Source organism: Esox lucius, chromosome 17 (genome assembly GCF_011004845.1).
Source record: "Esox lucius isolate fEsoLuc1 chromosome 17, fEsoLuc1.pri, whole genome shotgun sequence".
NCBI lineage: Eukaryota > Metazoa > Chordata > Actinopteri > Esociformes > Esocidae > Esox > Esox lucius.
The window spans coordinates 35,629,895-35,654,427 of NC_047585.1; the positions used below are offsets into that span (position 1 = coordinate 35,629,895).

General features: G+C 44.8%; 1 protein-coding gene across 2 annotated transcripts in view; it reads left to right on the forward strand.

Annotated features, from left to right (window-relative positions):
* The window catches only part of pik3c2b (phosphatidylinositol-4-phosphate 3-kinase, catalytic subunit type 2 beta), a 41,991-nt gene extending 19,742 nt beyond the window's left edge, over window positions 1-22,249 (forward strand). Inside the window, exons 11-32 of one of the 2 annotated variants that reach the window (XM_029113900.2) lie at window positions 1,092-1,287; window positions 2,939-3,061; window positions 5,624-5,794; window positions 5,901-6,009; window positions 7,864-8,006; window positions 10,212-10,400; window positions 10,782-10,875; window positions 10,991-11,085; window positions 11,686-11,974; window positions 12,071-12,163; window positions 12,254-12,383; window positions 12,826-12,962; window positions 13,071-13,240; window positions 13,400-13,556; window positions 13,652-13,761; window positions 13,937-14,138; window positions 14,662-14,786; window positions 15,127-15,244; window positions 16,592-16,679; window positions 17,249-17,358; window positions 17,466-17,594; window positions 17,688-22,249. In XM_029113900.2, the coding sequence (XP_028969733.2) occupies window positions 1,092-1,287; window positions 2,939-3,061; window positions 5,624-5,794; window positions 5,901-6,009; window positions 7,864-8,006; window positions 10,212-10,400; window positions 10,782-10,875; window positions 10,991-11,085; window positions 11,686-11,974; window positions 12,071-12,163; window positions 12,254-12,383; window positions 12,826-12,962; window positions 13,071-13,240; window positions 13,400-13,556; window positions 13,652-13,761; window positions 13,937-14,138; window positions 14,662-14,786; window positions 15,127-15,244; window positions 16,592-16,679; window positions 17,249-17,358; window positions 17,466-17,594; window positions 17,688-17,879 (3,170 nt within the window). In that variant the 3' untranslated portion in view covers window positions 17,880-22,249. The remainder of the gene's footprint in view (window positions 1-1,091; window positions 1,288-2,938; window positions 3,062-5,623; window positions 5,795-5,900; window positions 6,010-7,863; window positions 8,007-10,211; window positions 10,401-10,781; window positions 10,876-10,990; window positions 11,086-11,685; window positions 11,975-12,070; window positions 12,164-12,253; window positions 12,384-12,825; window positions 12,963-13,070; window positions 13,241-13,399; window positions 13,557-13,651; window positions 13,762-13,936; window positions 14,139-14,661; window positions 14,787-15,126; window positions 15,245-16,591; window positions 16,680-17,248; window positions 17,359-17,465; window positions 17,595-17,687) is intronic. The other variant, XM_029113901.2, reaches the window with a different exon arrangement.
* The last annotated feature ends 2,284 nt before the right edge of the window (window positions 22,250-24,533 follow it).

The following is a 24,533-nucleotide window of genomic DNA, read 5'->3' on the forward strand; positions in this document are numbered from 1 at the left end:
AGACACTGCAGGGTGGGGTTAGGAGGACAGACAGAGACACTGCATGGTGGGGTTAGGAGGACAGACAGAGACACTGCAGGGTGGGGTTAGGAGGACAGACAGAGACACTGCAGGGTGGGGTTAGGAGGACAGACAGAGACACTGCAGGGTGGGGTTAGGAGGACAGACAGAGACACTGCAGGGTGGGGTTAGGAGGACAGTAGCACTGCAGGGTGGGGTTAGGAGGACAGTGACACTGCAGGGTGGGGTTAGGAGGACAGAGACACTGCAGAGTGGGATAAGGAGGACAGTAGCACCACCGCGTGTCAGAGCGGACATGTCCTTGACTTGTTGTGACGTCCTACACAGCTGTTCCTCTATGGATGCCCAGTCTGTATCTTAAATTCCACCCTATCCCCTATATAGTGCCCTGCTTTAAACCTTTGCTCTAGTGAAGTGCACTACAGGCAATAGGATGTCATCCACCAGATGTAGTCAGGCAAACAGGAAGGACCGCTTCATACAGGACACAGATACACGAAGCACTTCCTCCATCCATCCTCTCTTTTGTGTCAGTCCGCCAGAGATAAGGGATATTACCATGGGGAGAGCCGAGCTGCTCCATTGGCTGTCTGAGGAGACGCGTGTAAACACTGAACCCATGCCAAGTGGGCCTGTGGTCCAAATAACACCCTGATGAGCCCAAGCTAGTGCACTGTAAAGGGAATAGGGTGGCGTTTGGGGCAGGGCCATGTGATGATGGGGTAATGTTTAGTGTTTGATATTCCTCTGGTGATGTAGAAACGATAGATTATCAAGAGGTTGAATCACACAACAGAGGTCATAGAGTTTAGGAGTGATGAGCTGTAGAAGTGCAGTGAGATGTATGAGGTGCGTTACAGAGAGACCACGGCTGTGAATCAGTGGCTCTATATAACCTGCTTCATTCTGGACACGACTGTTACTGTATTATTGAAGAACATTGACTCCTAATGCTTGGGTGAAGTGGATGTTTAGCCCTCCTTAATTGAATGCACTTAGTGTAGGACTGCCCGGATGACTGTCCGCTAATCAGTTATGTGCCCCTAAATGTTTCCCTTCCTTGTCGACAGAGAAAGTGGTGGAGAAGCTGACAGCAGCGGTTCTGGATCTGGTGGAGTTGTACTGCAGCACGTTCAACGCCAATTTTCACACCACACCGCAGAGCAGCCGCCACACGGCCCCCACCCAGGAAGCCGGGCTGGTCACCAACGTGCTGTCCTTCAGTGTCTACGCGGCTCACCGTATCCCAATCACATGGGCTGCCAGGTAACACACGCACCGGTAACACACACACACGCACCGGTAACACACACACACACACGCACCGGTAACACACACACACACGCACCGGTAACACACACACACACGCACCGGTAACACACACACGCTCCGGTAACACACACACACAAGCATCGGTAACACACACACACAAGCATCGGTAACACACACACGCTCCGGTAACACACACACACACACACACACGCTCCGGTAACACACACACGCCCCGGTAACACACACACACGCCCCGGTAACACACACACACGCCCCGGTAACACACACGCGCCCCGGTAACACACACACACACAAGCATCGGTAACACACACACACACAAGCATCGGTAACACACACACGCGCCCCTGTAACACACATGCCCCGAACACATTCTCTCACACACAGGGCCAGCTGTTCAGGCTGGATTTCTCCACTATTATCCATGAGGATTACATGTATTTAGGAGCATAGCAACATACACAGAGAGGCCTGAGAAACGTCCCCCAAAACTGCTTCTCCCCTAATCTGCCCCCTCCCCCCCCCCGCCACCCATCCTCTCCTGCACCCAGTTTTCCTGTCCTTCTGTTTTGTTCTGAGTGTTTTAATCTTAGCCTTACCCCTCCCCCTGAATTTTCCACATCTCCCTGGCATATCACCTCCCCACACACTGACTCTGTCACCTCCCTGGTGCCTCCACTGACTCTGTCACCTCCCTGGTGTCTCCTGCTGGGTACTGGAATGGCTTGCCTCCTCCTATCTGTAGGCTCCTGTTGTCTGGCTATTTTGTGTCTCCCCCTGAAACTGATGCTGTTATGTGATTGGTTCCTGATGAAGTTTGATTGACAGTCTGGGAACCCTGCCTCACCTTTGACCCAACGGGGAGGGTCTAAGCACTTGCTGGTCACTGGGTAACAGTCCGTCAGTGTTGCGTACCATCTGTTGGGCGTATATGTTTGTGTGTGAAGACAAATACATGTTTCACAAAATCTTCCACACAATGTATATCCTCTGTGTAGTCCAGATTATCAGATAGGAGTAATTTTTCTTTTGGACATTGTTACCAAATGTTTTTATCCTTATTGATAGAAATAAGTAGCTAAAATACAAGATTTGTAACGTAAAAAAAAAAAAAGATTTATGAATGCTTTCCTTTTGAGTCACTAACATGGAAAGTTTTCCCTATCTGTTTATTTTTCTGTCCCAGTGCTGTTTGGTGGGCCGCTCTTTTGTACCTCCTCTGTAGGGACTAGCCTCTTCTTATTCTGCTTTTAGAAAGTCACCCAGCCTGTACTCCAGTGCCCATTTAATAATGCAACTTTCATAAAAAATTTGAGAGGAGTGGCAGAGAGAGTGGGGGAGTCAGGGAGGGTGAGGGTCAGATAAGGTGGAAAGAAGAAGGATGGGAAGATGGAGAGAGACTGGTTGGGTGGGTGAAAGAGAGATACATAGAGATTTATCACTAATTTGCTAACTTGACCCATATACGGACACAAATATGGCTCCAACTTGGCTCAAAGTTATGTGATATACCGACCTAGCTTCTCATTATGAAACCCCACTGGCCAATCGTCTACACTCGTATCCCATTGGCCTATCATCTGCTTTACAATCTCATTGACTGATTCCTTTGTTCTTTTCCTGCCAGCTATGAGGGTTTTTTCCTGTCCTGCTCCCTGACCCATGGAGGGGAGGAGCTTTGTGCCCCACAACACACAAGCAAACAGCAGGTCAGCAAGTACCTGTTTCACCTGGTGGTCTGGGATCAGAGGTACGTACACAACCTAACACGACCACCACAGACCTTAGAAACAACTTTAAATTAAGCCCAGTGGAACAGTGGTGGAACAGTGGTGATGGGCTGGTGCTAGCCTGGCTAAATAAGTAAAAACCAGCCTGGCTAACTAAATAAATACAGGTGGTGGTCCGCCCAGATCTTACCTAGGGGGTATAGACAAGAAGTACTCTACGGGGGTATGTATACCCAAGGGCCTCTAGCCTAAACACTCACCCAACCACATGGCAATTAACAGTTAATGAGTCAAACACAACAAGTAACTAACAACTAAGTTCTAGAAATATAATAATGATGACAGATTTTAGCAGTCTATGAACATGTTAGCCAAGACAGAAGCCCTGACACAACTGAAACACAACAGACATTTCACAGCCACAATCTGACGAACGAACCATACTGTAGCAACACCATACGAGTGCAGAGACCAGAGCAAGGAAAACAGTAGGACTCCTATCTAGCTGAGGGAAGGATGGGATTGGTTGATGAGAACCTTTACTAAACTTACAGCCTATCACCACAGACTTCATTAGCTACTTAACTAGTTGTACAGATCACATCAGATGTTACAGACACCTTAACCAACCTTAGAGATGCGCGTGCGTGCGCGTGTGTGCGTGAGCGCGTGAACGAGCGCGTGCCTGTGTGCCTCCACTTATTGAAGTAGATGTAAACAGTTTATGATGGCTTGCTATTTGCAGGATGTGAATAGTTCCCTTGGCTTCATACAGTATGCAACATCCAGTGTCTCTTCGGTGATCTCTCCACCTCCGGTCCCTGAGGAATTATCCCTGGGGTTATTTTGAGCCTCTATTGAAATGATATTTTTAGTCCTCCAGTATCCGGGTGGATTTATTAACCCTTCAGAGTGCTTAGTGGTGCCTCCCAGACAGCAGAACTTCCGTGCGTGGCCCGGTGGAGCAGTTGAGACCAAATGGAATAAACACTGACAGGTCGTTTTTCGTTCTGGCTGGACTGCTGGTTTGGACCGGGGGTGTAGTATCTAAATGATCGTTTTTTCTTTAAGGATTTAAAATCCTTGAGTAATGTTCCACCTGGCAGCAGATTCCTGCAACACATCTGTTCAGGATGGATTCACAACGTCTGAATCCTTGTTTAGTACTGCTCTTGGTCAGTTGGTTGCTTAAGTCTTGAATGTAAACTGTTTGGCTGGACGACTCATCTTAAGAGCCTGTTATGGGCAATTCAGGGGATTTTGCTCAAAAAAATGTAACATTGCCTACGACACACTGAAGCAGCAGTACTTCCCCAGAGGACAACAAATAATTACATTGGTAATATTACTTTTACATTACAATGTAAAACATTACACATTACACTAGTAAATCAATGTCAACACCATTGGACCAAGCCTTCAAGCCATTAGCATCAAGCCTTCGTGGCTGTTAGAATGAGGTTTCAGGCCCAGCAGCTGTGGTCAGTGTTTTAGCCGCTTTAGCCAATTTTCATCTGCTTCACTGTAAAGGAGTTATAGTCAGATTTCGTCAAACTCAACAAAAACGATTAGTCTTGGGCAACAGGATTTTAAGTTATTTCATGGAATGAATGAAAATTCCTTACGAATAGGTTTTGCTGTATTGCCTTACTGTGGGACAATGATAAAATGCGGCGCACAGTTTCGAAGCACATTACAACTCCGTTTAAGACTGAGTCTAAGACTGATCTATTTACTGAATGACAAACTTGAGATTTTTTTTCGGGGGCTGTGGCGCAATGAGGGTTCAAAACATTGACAGACCCTAATTCAGGGTGAAACTTCTTAACCTCCCTTTGTTTCGGGCAGTTGATTCTTGCTAACAGAGAACTGGAATGCCATGTTGCACAGCTGTGTGCCCTGGGCCAAAACAGTGTAATCTGATTGTAGGTGATCATTATTTATCTGTAAGACAATGTAGGAGCACCGGTAAAACGAGAAGTGTGGCCTTAGAAATGTAAACACACTAAGTCTCCAGAGAGTTACGGATGTCCAACCCAATATTATACAGAGGGTGCAGTAATGTTGGACAGTTTGAAAGCTTAATAACTCTAATACTGTTAATAAATATCTGTAATATTATTGGAATTAGTCTAACAGTACTAATTCCGGTTATATTTTAGTAATAATTACTGTAATAATTACTGGAACAGTACAATGGGAACATTCTGTTACCGTAAAATGTGTATCAAAACTGACTGACCCCCAACACTGATCATGTGGCTCCTGTCTATACAGTACAATCAGGCATGGAACGGAACATGTTCATGTTAGCAAAGCTTGCTTGCAGGCCCCCCATGGGTTTAGCCCATAGGCAACCATTGAATTATTCTTTAACCTGTACAGCCTGCAGTAAGAATAGTTCTAGTTTACTCAGTTCTAGTAATTCACAAGCAATCAACAACAACCCATTATGTGTCTCTCCCCCCTTTCTATGATCTGCCACACACTCCTCTATTCCCTTTCTCTCTCTTTCTCTATTCCCCACATTCTCCCCCTCCTACTCTGTTCCTTTCTTCTCATATCTCTGTATTTTCCTACAGGGTGTGTTTCCCAATCCAGATCAACCAGTTACCAAGGGAGACCCAGTTGACGGTAACTCTGTACGCGAGTGCTCTGCCGCCCCCTGGAGGTGCGGAGGAGAAGGGCAGCAAACAGCGTCGCAGCATTGAACCTCTGGGATGGGTCACCATGCCCCTGTTCAACTTCAGACAGTGAGTAGTGTAGTGCACAAGACCGTGTGTGTGTGTGTGTGTGTGTGTGTGTGTGTGTGTGTGTGTGTGTGTCAGAGTGATGACCATCATCCTGTTTCTTACCCAGTATCTTGACGTGTGGGAGGAAGTTATTGGGACTGTGGCCTTCAACTCCAGGAAGTAAGGCTCGCTCTAGCTCCCCGAACTTCAGCCAGCCTGACAGCGTCATCCTGCAGGTACTGGCCTAGTCACACACACACCTTTTATTCCCTTCCTTCCTTCCTTCCTCCCTCTCTCTCCCATTGTTTTTTAAGGTGTGGTTCCCTACTATCCTAATCACTCTCTTTCTATCCTTTCCTCTCTTCCCTCCTCCTCTTCTGACCCAGTGTTTAACTGTACTGGATGATAGTGACTGGCTGGCTTCAATCAGGAGCCTATGAAAGGCTTTCACGTAGAGGTGTGCAGAACTGTTTCGTAGCTATGGGGACGTGCCCTGTCTGTTGGTCCAGAATACTATCCACATGATAAACACACCAAAACAGAGGTGGTCGTTGGCATACACACACACACACACACACACTCACACAGCTCATCCAGCAGAAGGGGCATGGAAGTAGGTCAGATGGCCCTGATCTCCCTGTCTGTCTGTAAACTCTCTGTTCTGACACAACCTCCTCACTTCACGACCCAACATTGCACTCTCTGGCTTGCTCAAACACACTACACACACATTTTGGGAGTGTCTGTCCTTGTCAGGGACAAAATAATATTTTCATTTAAAGTCCTGTCTTCTTAACCTTTTCTTCCCTAACCCCAACCTTAAACCCCATCACTAATTCTAACCCTAAACCCAACTTACCTTCAATTCAACTCCAAACCCACCAACTATTTTACAGTGTTTTGTGTCCTGATCGGGTTGGTTGAGTGTGTTTCCTGCCAGCAGTGTGTTTGTGTACACCCAGTGTGTGGCTGTGTGTTAGTGTACACCCAGTGTGTGGCTGTGTGTTAGTGTACACCCAGTGTGTGGCTGTGTGTTGGTGTACACCCAGTGTGTGGCTGTGTGTTAGTGTACACCCAATGTGTGGCTGTGTGTTGGTGTACACCCAGTGTGTGGCTGTGTGTTTGGGTAAACCCAGTGTGTGGCTGTGTGTTTGGGTAAACCCAGTGTGTGGCTGTGTGTTAGTGTACACCCAGTGTGTGGCTGTGTGTTGGTGTACACCCAGTGTGTGGCTGTGTGTTGGTGTACACCCAGTGTGTGGCTGTGTGTTGGTGTACACCCAGTGTGTGGCTGTGTGTTAGTGTACACCCAGTGTGTGGCTGTGTGTTAGTGTACACCCAGTGTGTGGCTGTGTGTTGGTGTACACCCAGTGTGTGGCTGTGTGTTGGTGTACACCCAGTGTGTGGCTGTGTGTTAGTGTACACCCAGTGTGTGGCTGTGTGTTAGTGTACACCCAGTGTGTGGCTTTGTGTTGGTGTACACCCAGTGTGTGGCTGTGTGTTAGTGTACACCCAGTGTGTGGCTGTGTGTTAGTGTACACCCAGTGTGTGGCTGTGTGTTAGTGTACACCCAGTGTGTGGCTGTGTGTTGGTGTACACCCAGTGTGTCTCTTTATCAATTCCTTATTTAGTGTAGATATACAGTGGTATACTTCACTGAGAGGAGAACACACACACACCCCACATTGCATGAGACATATCTGGGGCCTGGCATACATTTGTCTTTAGTTAATCCAAATGTAACCCCCCTCACACACACACACACACACACACACACACAGTATCTGGCCATTCTATGGACACAGTATCGGTCCCCTTGTCCATTCTGTAATTTGGAGGTGTTGAGTTTATATTTATATGTCTGCCATTAATGTTCTTATCCAGAGCCACTTATTGTTGACTGCAGACATTTCCATATTTTCCAGTAATGTCCCCCATGGGAATAAAACCCACAGGCCTGGCTTTACATGCTCCATGCTCTTGTCAAGTGAGCTACAGAGGACTAAAAGCAGATGTGACGTTTTTGTCGAAACGTCTGTGCAGTTGACAAAAAAAATCGAATGAAATCCTTTAACCCTAACCTCTCTGGTCAGGTGGACTTCCCCACGTCGTCGTTTGAGGTGCTCTTCAGTACGCCGGCTCCCGGTGAGTTCTGCCCCCAGTATGACTTCTCCAGACTGGACCAGCACAGCCAGAGACAACTGCAGGATGTTCTGCACAAGAAATCACTCTTCTGGTGAGTCTATTTCTGCCTGCCCGTCTGTCTGTCACTCCGCTATGGGTCTGAGAATGGTGTTGGGACCTGGGGGGGGGTGCTGGGGGATGGGTGAGAAGGGAGGGGTGCTGGGGGTTGGGGGCTGGGTGAGAAGGGGAGGGGTTTTAGTCGATGAGTGATGTCATAGCAGCAGCAGCTGGTGGCCAATATCCCCTAGATAATATACCTCCTCTCTCCTACCCACCCCCTCTTCTCTTCTTCCCTCACTCCCCCTCTCCTCTTTTGTCCCTGTGTGTGTGTGTGTGTGTTTGAGAGAGAAACTCAGCAGTACAAAAAGGCGATAATGACAGGTGTGTTTGTGTGTGAGTGATATGTCTAGCCTATTGGCTGTCATAATCAATGATATCTGTGTTGTGAGATGGGCAGTGATTATCCTGGATCACTGTTGTGGTGTTTGCATCCAAGCGGTTTCCTGTTTCTGGGGTTCTTGGGGTCTGTGACAGATGGAGGGGGAATGTGCTGTTTGATAATCACTTTAAAATAGGCCCATCCTCTACTCTCTTGACATCCCTATCACCAGGAATGTCTCTGCTTTTTTATTTGAATATTTAAGCCTTATTTCACCAGGTACATTGACAGAACACCTCATTTACACCAGTGATCTGGGAGCAGTTTTGGGTTAACTGCCTTAACAGAACAACAGCTTTGTCCCTTTGCTGGCTCTGGAATTTGGTTTAGTTACCTTTTTGTTACTGTTCAGATGCTTTCACCACTAGGCTGTCTTCCAGTTAGGCACCTTGTAGAGAACATTCATTTTTTTTTTTTATCAAAAGATTTTTCTTGGGTTGTTTCAGCTATTAATATCATGGATTTGAGTGAATACCTTGTGGTTTGGCATGCTGGAGTCCCAGTGTGGTCAATGAGGACAAGTGATGGGACGTTCAAAGGAGAGGTGAGGGAGGGAGGGAGGGGCTCGCATACAGCCACACATGCAATGCGCCAGACAGACCCAAGGACAGAGTTTCTTATCAGGAACAGAATGGTTCACATGAACGCTTGACCACATCATGACCCAAGGACAGAGTTTCTTATCACATTAACACTTGACCAAGTCATGAAACACTGTTTGTTTTAGAAAGTCGCACTGGTGCAACCAATTAAAAAGGTTTCTCGAAAAGCCAAGATAAAAGGTTGCAATATGAAAGCATTTGGTTCTAGTCTTGAGCCCTGGGTCCGGATCCGTTTAGTAGTGCTCCCAGATGATGAATAAAAACCAGATCTGTCAGTATTTCCAGAGAACTCTTTAAAGAGAATTCTCTAAAAGTGCAGTCATTCCATTTACACTAGTGTCCTGGCTTCAATGCCATCCACCATAAGGCTCTAAGCAGGAAGTAGATCAGGAGAATGATCTACATTTGCATCCTTTATGTTAATTTGTGTGTGTCTGCATTTTTGCTGCACATCACTGTTTGATGAGTGTGAATGCACTGAGCTTTAGATGGCAGTGGATATATGCAGTACATCTTCTGTTTATCTTTCACTTTATCACTCCTCCTCATCCCCCATCTCTCACTTACCCCAACTTAAACACATTCCAAGCAGTCAGTCGTTCTAATTACTCTTTATCGGCGTAACCATTTGACAGTAGTGTGTGAGGTTAAGGGAAGGACAAGCAGTCAGGTTTTCATATACACGGAACAGAGATTGCATTAATATGTAGTGGCTGCACTGAAAATGTCTACTTGGAAGGGGCCATCTAATAGTACAGAGAACAAATCTACAATACTACTTGTTAATTTAGGGGAGGGGGAGGGTCTATCTAATACTACAGAGAACAAATCTACAATACTACTTGTTAATTTAGGGGAGGGGGAGGGTCTATCTAATACTACAGAGAACAAATCTACAATACTACTTGTTAATTTAGGGGAGGGGGAGGGTCTATCTAATACTACAGAGAACAAATCCTCAGTACCTTCTGCTCTTTCCTGTAGTTAGTAAAGGGTGAGGTTTTTCGTCTGCATCTCTACATTATACTGGTCTCTCCTCCCTCCCATGTCCTCTCTCTTCCATCCCTCTTCATATACCCCTCTTTTTCTCTCACTCTCCATATTACTCATCCCTTTCTCTCCCTCCTCCTACTTTCTATCCACATCTCTGTCTTTCCTCTGAAATATCAATACCAGGTAATGAGATTTTTTATTCTTCCCTCCTCTCTGTGTCCAGGCTAACACCAGAGGACAAGCGTCTCTTGTGGGAGAAGCGTTCCTTCTGCCAGACGGAGAGCGGCGCTCTGCCCCTGGTGCTCGCCAGCGCCCCCCGCTGGGAGTGGGCGTGTCTGCCAGACATCTACGCCCTGCTCCGCCAGTGGGCGTGTCTCAACCACCTCGACGCGCTGGGCCTGCTCCATGCCACGTAAGACCATCGCGCGTCTATGTGCAGGCGCCAGGCGATCATTTCTGGGGCGACACTCACCAGGGAAAACCGTTACCGGAGTAACAGTAGTCACGGGCAACGGTCGCCAGCAGCCCGTTGTGTTTTGATGCCATGATGTGTTAGGACCTCAGCTTGACAACATGGCTGGCATCACTCGCCTATATGTCATTTCCCGTTTTAGCGCGCCTTTAGGGGAACATGTATTGCACTCACACAAGCACACGCACACATTACCCGTGAAATGTGGATGGAGCTTATCCTCTGAGAATGACCGTTGATTCACGAGGACACGCGCAGCCGTACAGTGTGTGCACATTGTGAATGAAAGCGGGTGCAGTAACCGAATGTCACACGTATCAGGTTTCCTGATCAGGAGCTGCGGCGGACAGCGGTGCAGTGGATGGACTCCATCTCTGACCCCGAACTGCTGGACTTCCTACCGCAGCTGGTGCAGGTAAACCCTTTATGAGTGCCTTGTGGACATCTTGTGAATGCTTTGCAGTCGCCCTTTTAGAAGGTGTGGAGCTAGTAACCAACTGTGACCCTAACCCACCCCCACCCTCAACAAGGCCCTGAAGTATGAGTGTTACCTGGACTGCCCGTTGGTACGGTTTCTGCTGCGGAGAGCTATAGGAGACGTGCGAATTGCACACTACCTTTTCTGGTGAGATTCTTCACACACACCCCGTTGTGTAGCTCACACAGACACGCACATTTTTATGTCCCGTTTTCACATGGACGTCAGACTGTTGATGACTCACAGAGACGCCCAGTCATCCGCACACGAAAGCACTGCAGCCGAAAATGACGGCGCTTTTTCATGTAGGACACGTTCAGTGTTCAGTAAGAGAAATGTGTTCACATGTTGCCACCTGCTGGACAGATTGGGAAATGACAAAGCGACAGTGATGGAGAAGTAATGATTTTCAGAGTGGATTCCTAGAAATAGTTTTGACTACGTTAGAACGCAAAGTACTCAAAAATAGACCGGTTAATCAATTCACACTGCAAAGTGTTCTGCAAAACGGACCAAATGATTAATGGATTACATTTCGGCCCTGTTACATCAGATATGCATTTCCCACATTCCTTGAAGTTAATGTAGATCTGAATGGGTGAAAAGTATTACTCACACAAATCGCATCACATATAGATCTTTCATTTCCTGAAGGGAACAATTAAGAATGGGATGTGTTTCTGAAGGATTTCAACAGTGCAATAGTTGTAAACCGGTGTTTCTTCATGATGTGAACATCTCTCCCAGGTTGTTGAAGGACAACCTTCAGGATAGTCAGTTCAGTGGGCGGTACCAGCACCTGTTGGCGGCCTTGCTCTGCTGTGTGGGCCGAGGTCTGAGGGAGGAGTTTGACAGACAATCGTGGCTGGTCTCCATCTTGGCTAAAGTAGCCCAGGGTGTCCGGGATGCATCTCCGTCTGGCAGGCAGACCGTGCTTAGGGAGGGCCTCGAGGAGGTCAAGCAGTTTTTCTCTGTCAACAGCAGCTGTCGGCTCCCTCTCAACCCTGGCCTGCTGGTCAAAGCCATCAACATAAAGGTATCTGCCAGTGCTTGGGTTGTTTCTGTGACCACGTAACATGCATCTGTGGGCATCTGTGTGATTGACATTTGTTTTTTCTTGTCCTACCTGCAGTTATGTTCTTACTTCAACTCCAACGCTGTTCCCCTAAAACTGTCCTTCCAGAACATGGACCCTCGAGGAGACAACATCAACGTCATCTTCAAGGCATGCATTCTAAACTCTTAATCAGTAAGCCTGGTGGTTCCTGTCAGAACCTGTGTTTGATGTCTGGATCTTTTTCCCTCTGCCCTCCAGTCAGGAGACGACCTCCGCCAGGACATGCTGACCCTGCAGATCATCCGCATCATGAACAAGATCTGGATCCAGGAGGGACTAGACATGAGGATGGTCATCTTTAGATGTTTCTCTACTGGACGAGGCAGAGGTGAGGAGAGCCCGGAAGGACAGGAGGGCGGAGAGGGGAGGAGAGAGATGGATGGATGGATGGATGGATGAAGGACAAGCACACATAAGAGAAAGATATTACAGGGAGCTTAGTTGGGGATGTTACACTACTCACCCCCATCTCTTCTGTTCCTTCCATTTTCCTTTCTCTTCCTCCCTACACGTTCATATATCCCTGTCTCTGTCTCCCTGTCTCTGTCTCCCTGTCTGTCTCCCTGTCTGTCTCTCTGTCCCCCTGTCTGTCTATTTCTGTTTTTGTCTGTTTGTCTCTCTCTGTCTGTCTCTGTCTTTGTGTGTATGTCTGTCTGTCTCTGTCCCTGTCTGTCTGTCTGTCCATGTCTCTCTCGCTCTCTCTGTCTGTCTTTCTCTCATTCTCTCACTCTCTGTTTGTCTGTCTGTCTGTCTGTCTGTTTGTCTGTCAGGCATGGTAGAGATGATTCCTCAGGCTGAGACTCTCAGGAAGATACAGGGGGAACATGGTGTGACTGGCTCCTTTAAGGACCGCCCCCTGGCAGATTGGCTCCAGAAACACAACCCAAAAGAGGATGAGTACGAAAAAGTATGGTCACACTCTTTCCCACTGTCACTCTTTCCCTCTGTCTTTCTCAAGCTAGCACAAAAAAGATTTAGTTCCATAACTTACCTCGTCCTGTGTTTTTTCATGCAGGCTGTGGAGAACTTCATCTACTCTTGTGCTGGTTGTTGTGTGGCTACCTACATCCTGGGTATCTGCGACCGCCACAACGACAACATCATGTTGAAAACCAGCGGGCACATGTTCCACATCGACTTCGGCAAGTTCCTAGGACACGCCCAGATGTTCGGCAACATCAAACGGTGAGCCGGGAGGGCAGAGAGGAGGCTGGGAAATAATTCCCAATGTATCCGTACCCTGTCGTTAGGACAGTGGATCACGTCTTGTTTTGCAGCTGATATTGATGGACAACAGCACCGTGTTCTGATTGGTCATTCTCTGTGTGTTTTTGTGATTGGTAGGGACCGGGCTCCGTTTGTGTTCACCTCTGACATGGCCTATGTCATCAACGGAGGAGACAAACCTTCCAGTCGCTTCCATGACTTTGTAGACCTGTGCTGTGAGGCCTACAATCTCATCCGCAAACACACACACCTCTTCCTCAACCTACTGGGACTGGTACGCAAACACACACACCGTACACACAAACACAATGCACACATTCACACGCTCACAAACACAACGTCAGAAGTTTGTCTTTGTGTTCCGTTTAGATGTTGTCGTGTGGAATTCCTGAGCTGTCAGACTTGGATGATCTGAAGTATGTCTACGACGCCCTGAGACCTCACGAGTCTGAGGAAGACGCCACAATGTACTTCACCAGGTACGCACGCACGTACGCACGCACGTACAAAATTACACACTTTTTCTTTATAGAACTACTCTAGATAAATGCTGATTATAGACCTTATAGACTGTTTATAAGCCGTGTTTCTGTCGTTTCTTTTTGTATTTAGACTGAATCTTATCTGTCTTTTCTCATTTCTCTCGTTCTCTAGATTAATTGAGTCCAGTCTAGGCAGCGTTGCCACTAAGTTGAACTTCTTCATCCATAACTTAGCCCAGATGAAGTTTGCCTCATCCGAGGAACGTCCTGTGCTCTCATTTGCCCCACGTGTATACACCCTCAAGACCGATGGACTCATCCGGAACCTCTTTGTCTGCCAACACATCCGGACCTACAGCCCCAGCAAAGGATATGTGAGTCAATATATACACAATGCTACTGATACTCCTCTAAGTGTCTCCTAACCTTCAGGATGAAATTCCTCTAATTGTCTTTTCCTAACCTCCCTTGGAATGTGACTCCTTTAAGTGTCTCCTAATGTACTTCATGATGTGACTCCTCTTAGTGTCTCCTCCAAACATCCTTCACGATGTGACTCCTCTTAGTTTCTGCTCCTAACATCCTTCATGATGTGACTCCTCTTAGTGTCTCCTCCTAACATCCTTCACGATATGACTCCTCTTAGTGTCTCCTCCTAACATCCTTAATGATGTGACTCCTCTTAGTGTCTCCTCCTAACATCTTTCACGATGTGACTCCCCTTAGTGTCTCCTCCTAACATCCTTCACGATGTGACTCCCCTTAGTGTCTCCTCCTAACATCCTTCACGATGTGACTCCTCTTAGTGTCTCCTCCTAACATCCTTAATGATGTGTCTCCTCTTAGTGTCTCCTCCTAACATCCTTAATGTTGTGACTCCTATGTTTCTCTTGCTAGATGTTTGTGGTGAAGGTGGATCGAGAGGGCCAGCAGGGGTCAGTGTTGGTTCAAAGGAGCTTTGAGGAGTTCTACGAACTACACAATAAACTGCGTCTCATCTTCCCCTCATCCAAATTACCCAGGTAACAATGCATTACCAGACGCGTGCATGTGCACACACACATACAGATACACCATGTAGAACATCACCCTTCTCTTGAAAGAACAGCATTAACTGCAACAAGTAATAGTAATTTATGTCTTTGAATATATTTTATAATATAATATTGAGTCTTTGATTGTTATCTTAACTGTAGGAACTATAGTCTGTGATATGTCATTATTCTAACTGTAGGAACTATAGTCAATGATATGTCATTATTCTAACTGTAGGAACTATAATCAATGATATGTCATTATTCTAACTACCTTCAGTAACTACCAACTGTACAGTGTAACCATGTTATTTGATGCCTTTTCCAGTTTTCCTAGCCGTTTTTTGATTGGGCGCTCTCGAGGAGAGGCGATGGCTGATAGGAGGAAAGATGAGCTGAATGGATACGTGTGGCATCTGGTGCATGCTGCACCTGAGGTCGCCCAGGTAACAGTCCCCTTTGACCTTTGGTTCAGGCACCCAATCACTTTTGCTTTGTCTGCCAACCTGATCTGTTTTCGTCATGCTGTCATGAGGACCCTGACTGAGCCAGTTCTATTGAAAGCTCTCCTCTGGGACACTTCAGTGTTTCATTATTCAGTTTCAGCCTTAACTAGTCATGTGGTGAATCAGTTCAATCAGGAATATACTGCTGATCCTGTACATAATGAGCCATGAATGTTGGCCCGGGGTTTTATTAACCCCTCCTTATGTAGTATATGAAACTGGGATTGTTTGCACTCCTGTGATATTTCTATATTAGACTGTAGTCATGTAAGAACACTGTAATGTGATATTTCTATATTAGACTGTAGTCATGTAAGAACACTAATGTGATATTTCTATATTAGACTGTAGTCATGTAAGAACACTAATGTGATATTTCTATATTAGACTGTAGTCATGTAAGAACACTGTAATGTGCACAGACAGGAGATGTTCAAGTGTAGGCAGAATGATCTGTACAAAGTCCATGGTCTGTTGGTAGTTTTAGTTTGACTGTTGTTTCTTAGAATTCAGTCACTCCCTTTTAGAAGCAGCTACACAGCAGCTTTACTGCCTTATATGCACACAAACATGCGCGCGCACACACACGCACACACACACACACACACACACACACGAGTCCTGGAAGCCCATATCAGGACTGTCCTGCCTCTCTGAGTGCTGGCAATCCTCCCTCAACTATATCTGTAATAGAGCAGTTTGTCAACACACACAGACACAAACACACACTTCCTAAAACACACACCCTAACACACATGCCTCAACTTCTAGTCTAACCAAAAGAGAAGGGGGGGGGGGCATAAAATGTAGCTGAATTCGTTGCTGGATTCTTACAAATGTATCCAAACATGGCTGTTAATTGGTAAATATAAATGACAAAGCAGCAAAGGCTGATATTAGGTAGACAGTTACACCTGAAGAAGCTGTTATGAAGGACAACATTTATTTTCTCCACATGATTATTTCAAACGTTCCTTTTGTTTGCACAATTACCACTTGTTGTCGCTCACGTACATGCAGTTATTGTTTAGCTAGCTAATATTTGCTTCAAATTGGGGGTTGACTCCCATCTCCAGGATCCTATTTTCCTATAGGAAGAACTTTTAGAAAACAGGCATTTCAAATGCATTTCAGCTTCCTGTCATTGTTTCTTTGGTTGTGACCATTCAGAATCAACAGAATCGATGCCGACGCTTAATATCCGTATAGTGTTGTGTTCAGCTGGTTATAGAACTGTTGTTTGCCCTCACCTCTCTCTCTCTGCCCCCATCTCCATCTCTCTCACAGTGTGACCTCATCTACACTTTCTTCCATCCTCTGCAAAGAGACGAGAAACCTGGAACAGTGGTGAACGCACTGCAGAGCAAACCTGCAGGTACATAAATACACTGGATTTTAATACAGACACACACACACACACACCGTGTATTATACATTGGATGATTCTAACTGGGGTGACTAAGGAGATCAATGGTCATCGATTGGAACCACTGTGTAAATAATCTTATTTAAACAGCATGTTGGCAAAAGGTTGTAGAGCTCAGTTAACCTCTTACTAAGACAAATATGCGTAGACGAGGCAGAGCAGAGTCCAGAGGAACTGTCAGGATCTGCCAGTCATGTGACTCTCACACTGTGCCCTTGGTGGGTGGTAGAGGCGCCCGTCATTTCAACCAATCGCAGAAGAGTGATTATCATTATCACACATTTGGAAAATGTGTTGGAAATCACACATAATGGCAGACATGGAGGTACACACAGACACACACACACACACACACACACGCACACGCTTACATCGTTTATCATTTCTTCCTTGCTTTGGGAGCAGTTCAAGTGCGTATTGCTTTTGGCGAAGATGGAGAGTGAGACGTTAAGTTGGCTGCTTTGAGCTGAGGAATATATTCTGCTTTATTCACGTACTTCTGTCTGTGTCGTTTCCAGCAGAGTTATGCTGGCCGCCAGTCTCTGGTAAAGTGGCCGGTGAGGTCAAGCTGTCCATCACCTACAAGAGTGACAAGCTGTTCATCATGGTCATGCACATACGAGGCTTGGTGAGTGTTTGGGATTGTCGCGCCGCCTGCCAGTGGAATGGTGTTAAAGCTGTTTGGTCTGTTTTTTGCGGACACCCTCATCCCGCCCACGTCTGTCTCTTTCCCAGCAACCCCTGCAGGACGGGACAGACCCTGACCCGTATGTCAAGCTGTACCTCCTCCCAGACCCGCAGAAAACCAGCAAGAGGAAGACCAAGGCCGCACGGCGCACCTGCAACCCCACCTACAATGAGATGGTGAGACCAGGTTCCCATCCAGACAATAGAACGGGGTCACCACCTCGCAACGGGGTCACCAGAGCCACACTGATTTTCTCCCTTCTGTCCTAGCTGGTGTACGACCGCATCCCCCGAGGGGACCTGCAACAGAGGGTAATACACCTGAGGGTGCTGGGGGATGGTGCATTCTGGGAAAACACCCTGCTCGGCCAGGCCTTCATCCCCCTGAAGACTCTGACGCCCGGGCAGTGCTGGGCAGACTGGCACCAACTGAGCATGCCCAGCACAGAGTCCGCACGCTGAGATCGGGAGGTGGAGGGTGAGGGAGCCAGGAATGACTGATCAGGTCAGAGTGGTCTAGCCTCTTAGGGCCACTTTATTCCCCCAGTGGGGGTGTCATTATCCCTATCCTGGCCAGGCTGGACGTGTGTGTGTGTGTTGCTAGAATCACTGACGGTCAGTTGTCACTGAACACTATATCCATGGGACTGTAATGAAGCTGGCCTCAGACCACAAGAAGAAGTGATACCGGCACCAGGGAAGATGATCAGATGACCCGTCTGTTTGTCTGGTAACAACATGGCTTCAAAGGAACCGTGTGAGGAAGCACAAGGCATTATTGCTCAGTGAAAATATGGCCAGAAGGCAGCTTCACTAGCGACATTAACCTGAGATTCTCCAAAAAGCACCTGTCGTCGAGGTCTGTTGTGGTTCTCGTTAAACGACAAGGGAGATGTATATTTTTATGTCCTTTACCGTTGCTTTGACACAATTTTAGTCGACCCGGCTGTAGAATTTTAGTGAGGAAATTGGCAGCAATTCACCATATATTCACTTGAATGATGTCCACAGTCTGTCACATCACAGTCTGTTGATCAAATGGGCTTATAGAGGCTTGCTCTAGTTTGGTGAATTCCGCCCTAGTCTTTATCATTTCCCTTTAGCTAGGGCCAATGGAAAGCTGCCTGGCTCACCGCCTGGTTAAACGGATGTATTAATCCCCTTCCAAGTTGTCTTTCAAAGGGAAACCTTAAGTTATTGCTTTCACAAACATTATCCTTCTGTTAGTTCAGCAGTATTTTGAGCTCAGTTTGATTGTGTGGTGTACGCATCGATTTGTGTTTCCCCCCCCCGGGTTAATGTAATGATATGTGAATGGTGTTGTTAACAGTCAGTCAGTTGATGCTTTTGTTCTGTTGTGGTGTGAAGATGTACATGACCCCTGTGACCTGCCTGTGGTATGTCAGGACCCTAAAACTAGCATTAATGTCATGGTCCATGTCACTCCAGTCTGATTCTGTAGCTCTAACTAGTCTACTGTACAACAGGTAGGAACGGTGTGTGTGTGTGTGTGTGCGCGTGTGCGCGTGGGTGCGAGTGTGACCCGTTGGTGAGTAGCTGTTGTAATCCAAGCTGTACCTATGAGCTTTATTTGAACAGTTGATGGGCACACAATTAACGATTTGCATTTCAAGTGTAGTACTGTATATTGAATAAACAAAGCTGTCTTTGGGGAGAAACCTAATTGTTAGTATTATTTTATTTTTTGCATGTGTGCTTCTATACAACCAACGTCTAAGTGGGGAACATTAAACGGTTTCCTGGAGCCACAGACAGAATCTGTTTGTCTGTATCACAAAGAAAACCGTGTCAACTGGGGAACGCCATTAAACTGCATGCAGTGGAATTATTGCACTCTGTCAAACTTCAAAGGGATCCTGCTTATGTCTTGTCCCGTGATGTAAGAGGAAACACAGAAACAACAATGATCGTGTGTTACGTCGCGCGTATCTGAAAGGCCCCGTCTTCAGGAACATTGTTCTGCTCATTTGTGTTCTGCCGTGGGGAGATTGATTGTCATTTGGTAGTTTACCATAGTTGGAGGTTCACAACCGGACTTTATTGACAGCAATGTTTTCCTCTCATTTTGTTGTGAGATATACACATTGTCTCTGTTTCACTTTGGCATAACGACTGTGACCTCTTGCAATGGATCGTTCCATGAATTGAGTACATTCTGGTAGTGTAACTTGGTGATATATCAAAGGGATGCATGATATATTTTATTTGTGGAACAACCCATTGGATTTTGGGCAATGTAATAGAATAACACATCAGTTTTCTTCATTCACCACTAGAGGAAAGTTTATCACATTAATTATCACCAGGAGTTTCGACCTGACCAGGAAGTGACCTGACCATGAACACCTGCCAGTAACTAGGGCCAGGTTTGTTCCTGCTCATTTACATGGTCATGGCCATATGGTAAACCATTTATTTTCTCAAATAAATCATCTGTAAGTTATTACAATTCAATGGTGTCTTTGTTTTTCAAATAATTCTGAAATGTAATATCAGTTTTTTGGACCTTGTACCAGCATCCTTTGCCAATTGAAATGTTTTATACAATTTTGATTTGATTAGATTTGACATACCATCAGACTCCATGTTGCTGACAAATTTACCAGCCTTGTTTTGAAAGTATTTATTAAAGGGATCAATCAGGATTTTGGCAATGAGGCCCTCAATTTATTTTCCCAGAGTCAGATGAATGCGTGGACACCACTTTAATATACCTACATCCAGTATGATAAATGTGAGGTTGTTTCATTAGCACATTGACTGGACAGCATTCAGTCATGCTGCTTAGCAGGTGACCAACTTTTGACAGCGTTTCTTGCACCCAGTTTCTTGCTGGATATTTCACTCTGTTGAAATATCCAGCAACATGGCACCCTACATTCTACTTTTGCCTTGCCTTTGGAGCTAGGTAGAGTCACTCCCGGTCGGTCCCTGGATGAAAGACTAAATGTTGCTGCAAGTGGTGTTGGAGTGCCAGTAGGGGGCACTCTTCCCTATGGTCTATATAACAACCCAAATGCCCCAAGGTAGTGAGCATCCAACTGGCTCATTCCCCAAATATTTGCAGTTCATGAAAATTAGTTGTCAGTCAATATGGCCAGTAAAATAACAGTGAATAAATAATAAAATGTAAAATAAATGCTGAAATCCTGAATTATCCTTTAAATGTCAAACTTTGCTCATGATTCATTGTTATTATTTTAAAATCTGAAAAGGTTTTTCAAAGAGTAACTAGATATCAGTTTTAGAAACAGCAGTAGGCAGTATATGCTTTGAATGACTACAGGAGCTCAGACTTTAGTTAAGAACCTGTGGGTTTAAAGTGCAGGGACAAATTTATCCTGCCAAAAAATGAAATGTGTTACAGGACTTTTCAACAGAAAAAAGCAAACAAAACAAAAACAGTTCAAAATATGTTTGATGATTTAGTTCTGTTCAGTTTGTGTTTGGTGAAACAATCCACAACTTAATATCTTGTTTGGAAAATGTATGAATATAAATACACCCCAGCAGTCTCACAATCCCTGGATGCCTAAAGCAACCTGTTTAACCACTCAACCACAAATAGAAAAAACTATTTGACTGCCATTTGAATGTCTCTGGTGAAAACACATTCCAGAAACATTTGAATGTGTGTTTCTGGAACAGGAAGAACCTATGCTCAGAGCTTCACAGCAGTACATATGGCTGCAGTGCAGCTTTACGCGCTGTAGTGTGTTATAACTAAATGATTGAAAGATGAGTGTTGGTGTTTCGTGTGCTATAAAGCTGAGGACAGATATTGAATTGAAAGGTTCAGATTTACCCCCATGTTATTTTTATCACTATGGGGAATAGGAGGAATCCAGTGGACTTCCTTCTCCTTGTCTCCTTAAATGCTGATCTTGAAACTGTAAAGAGTAGAGTCATCTCTTCAGCAGAAAAAAATTAAATGTCCTTACATTTATTTTTTTTGGGGGGGTGGGCAAAGATTTGGTAAGAAATAATGGTTTGGTTTAAAAATACTGTAAAATCACCAGCTCAAAGGAGTTTAATTTAGGAAATCTGTTCCTGTATAATTTCCACACAAAAAAGAGACTAGATCATGTATTAGCGTGCTGTCTCTCCTTCAACAGATGTTCTGCATAACACATTTTTATATACAATTATTATTGAAATTATTATTATGTTAAAATACAATATATTTTTGGGCTTACTAAGATACATTTGTAATATACAGGTATTTTTATAATAATATTCCAGCACCACCAACCATCCACTCTGAATCTAGTGGCCCTGATGCTCTTATGTGAATTAATACAGACAGTAATTCTGAAAAGATGGAGACCAGGACAAGGATTCTTTGGAAGTGTTAGGACTCCTGACCCCAAACCAAGCTCCTAGGCCCTAGCTGTATACTAAATACTAAGTGTAGATCTTAAGTCATTGCATAGGTTTAAGTGTGATGAAAGTCCAACTACACTAAAATACTTTTTCTGTGTAATTAATTCAGATCTGAATCTAGTGCCTAGGGGTATAGCTAGGGGTAGATTTAGAAATGGGCAAAAGGTTGGACCTAGATTGTTCCAGGTCAGCCCCCATAGACTACACTTTGACCTGGCGTTCGGGGAAAACGGGACAGAATGTATGTTACAAAACAAACTGGATCAAGTGCACTGTAAATATGAATATGAAGTTCATTGATGTGATTTTTTTTTAAGTCCATATATAATTTTACCCTGCTTTTATTATTTAGATTTAAACAACTGCATTTTGAATTTATGATCGTGTTTTGTAATTTTATTTGCACTAAATATTAACAAAATAAACTTGAATCTAAAAGACTGGTGTGTCTATGTGTGTGTGTGCGTGTGTGTGTTGACCCCATACATACAAAACCTATCAGGTCAGTCTGTAAAGTACTAAAATGTATTTCAAGCACTGATTCACATATAAAGACCAGGGAGCTTTTTTTAAAGTATTGTATCACTTGTTTGTTTTCTACTTTATTGTATCACTTGTTTCTTTTCTACTGATTTAAACCTAATATTCACATATTAGGTTTAAATCATTCATACTCCATCACTGTTCTTAAGGGATTTTAAAACAGTTAAATTGTTGGGTGGAAACAAAAATGAGGATAGATCAACCAAATTGTAGTGACTCCTCAGTAATGACCTAAAAGTAAGAAGGAAAAGAATACAAATATACAGAAGAGAAATATTCCAAAACTTGCAACTAAACTAACACATTGCTGAGTAATTGCCTTCTTATTTTGAAGTATGATGGTGGATGGATCATGTTATTGTTATGCTTGACACCTGTAAAGACTTGGGGGTTATTTAAAAAATGTTTTCAAAAGTTTGTTACATTCAACCTGCTTTGGTCTGCTTTTCCCAGAATATGAGAGAATTCTAACTGACAAAAGGCAAAAGACTAGACATGGACTTGCTTACCATGAATACAGTGAATGTTATTGCCAAATTAGGTTTTTTACTTATAGTTTTTTTTTAATAAACGCATGGCAAGACTTAGCCATGCAGCCTAGCCATGATCCCCAGCACCTGGACCGAGTCCCAACAAATTTGGAAAGAATAATTGCTAAATATTGAACACTCTAATGCAAGTGTGGCAAAGCTTTTAGAGACAACCAACAAGACCTTACTGATTAAATCCCAGCCAAATGTGTTTATTGCTTGTGTTGACTCAGAGATTAGATTATTATCCAATCAAAGTATATTTTACATTGGCAGTCAAAACATTTTCAAAAACTGAACCAGTCCGTTGTGTTTTATCTTTTAAATCTGAATCTAACTCATTGGCCGTGCCCTGTTAATCATCTCAACTATGAGGAAGGGAGGGAGGGAGGACAGACCACGCCTCAGTCTGCATATCTCCATGTCTGCCTCCCAAACACCCAGGCCTCTGTCCCACTACTGAGGTAACAATGACATCAGATGATGCAAAGCACGGCTCACCATTGCATGATCAACTGGCTAAAGAGACCACAGATGATGACCCCACAGAAAAAGAAATACATGATGAGTCTATGGCAGTCAACGGCTATGAGTCAATACCAGTGTTATACTGGCTGTATATTAGAAAGATAAAGGTTACAGTCTGCTTTATCTGCACACTCCTATAGCCATGGAGGCCACCCCGACTGAACCAATTTGCAACCTGGCATGAGGCACTCTCATACATTTCAGTCACGGTGGACCAGAAGATCTGAAAATCAGCATTAAGAATCCTCCTGATGTTCATCCTCCTTTGAAAAATGGGAATTAGAAATGTTTCTCATGCATATTTGATGCCTCAGAGAAGACAGTGCCGACAGCACTCAGAGAACCGGGGACATGGCGCATACTCCATGAATGCATTCATGATTAGGTGGTCTCAGCAGAATATACTGCTGCACCGACAACTCAACCGGGCAACAGCCACGTCTTACGGGCCGAACCAGTGGACAGCTAATAGCTGCAAACTGAACCAAACACACGTTTATCCTGCCAGGCCAGAGTAGTGACACATTTCCCCAATCCCCAGCAAACAGGAGTCCAAACAGGAGTTTAGCATGTTAGCCGGGTCTGGGGCAGAAGTGTGACTCCAATCAACCCCCTGTCGACAGACATTGCCCATCCCTGTCTTAGCGGTGTCCTCGTCGAGTGTACTTCAGCCACTTCATTATTCACATGCTCCAGAAACGTGAGGGTTCAGCTCCGTGTGCTGTTCCAGTACAGTATCTGTGCATTTATGTAACTGGAGAGTAAAACAGATTGGAGCAGAAATTTGGTGCTCAATACACAAAGCCTTTAGGGGTCTATATACTGTATAATCCTAAGAGCTAATGTTTAAGGATCTGAAAAGACTTAAAACCAAATGAATGGCATTCTCCACAATCATTTCAGGGGAACCTATTTTTCTCTTGCTGCTTCATCCCACCACAAATCAAATAACATACCTTAAAACCTGTTAATTTGTACATGGAATATTGAGGTCAGTTCATTCAATTTGAATGTAATTGCTCTTTAGAATAAAAACATGATTGTGATTTTTTTTAATGATCTTCCTGAAAAACTTCAATATATTTCCATATTATTATCTGTTTTACAAAAA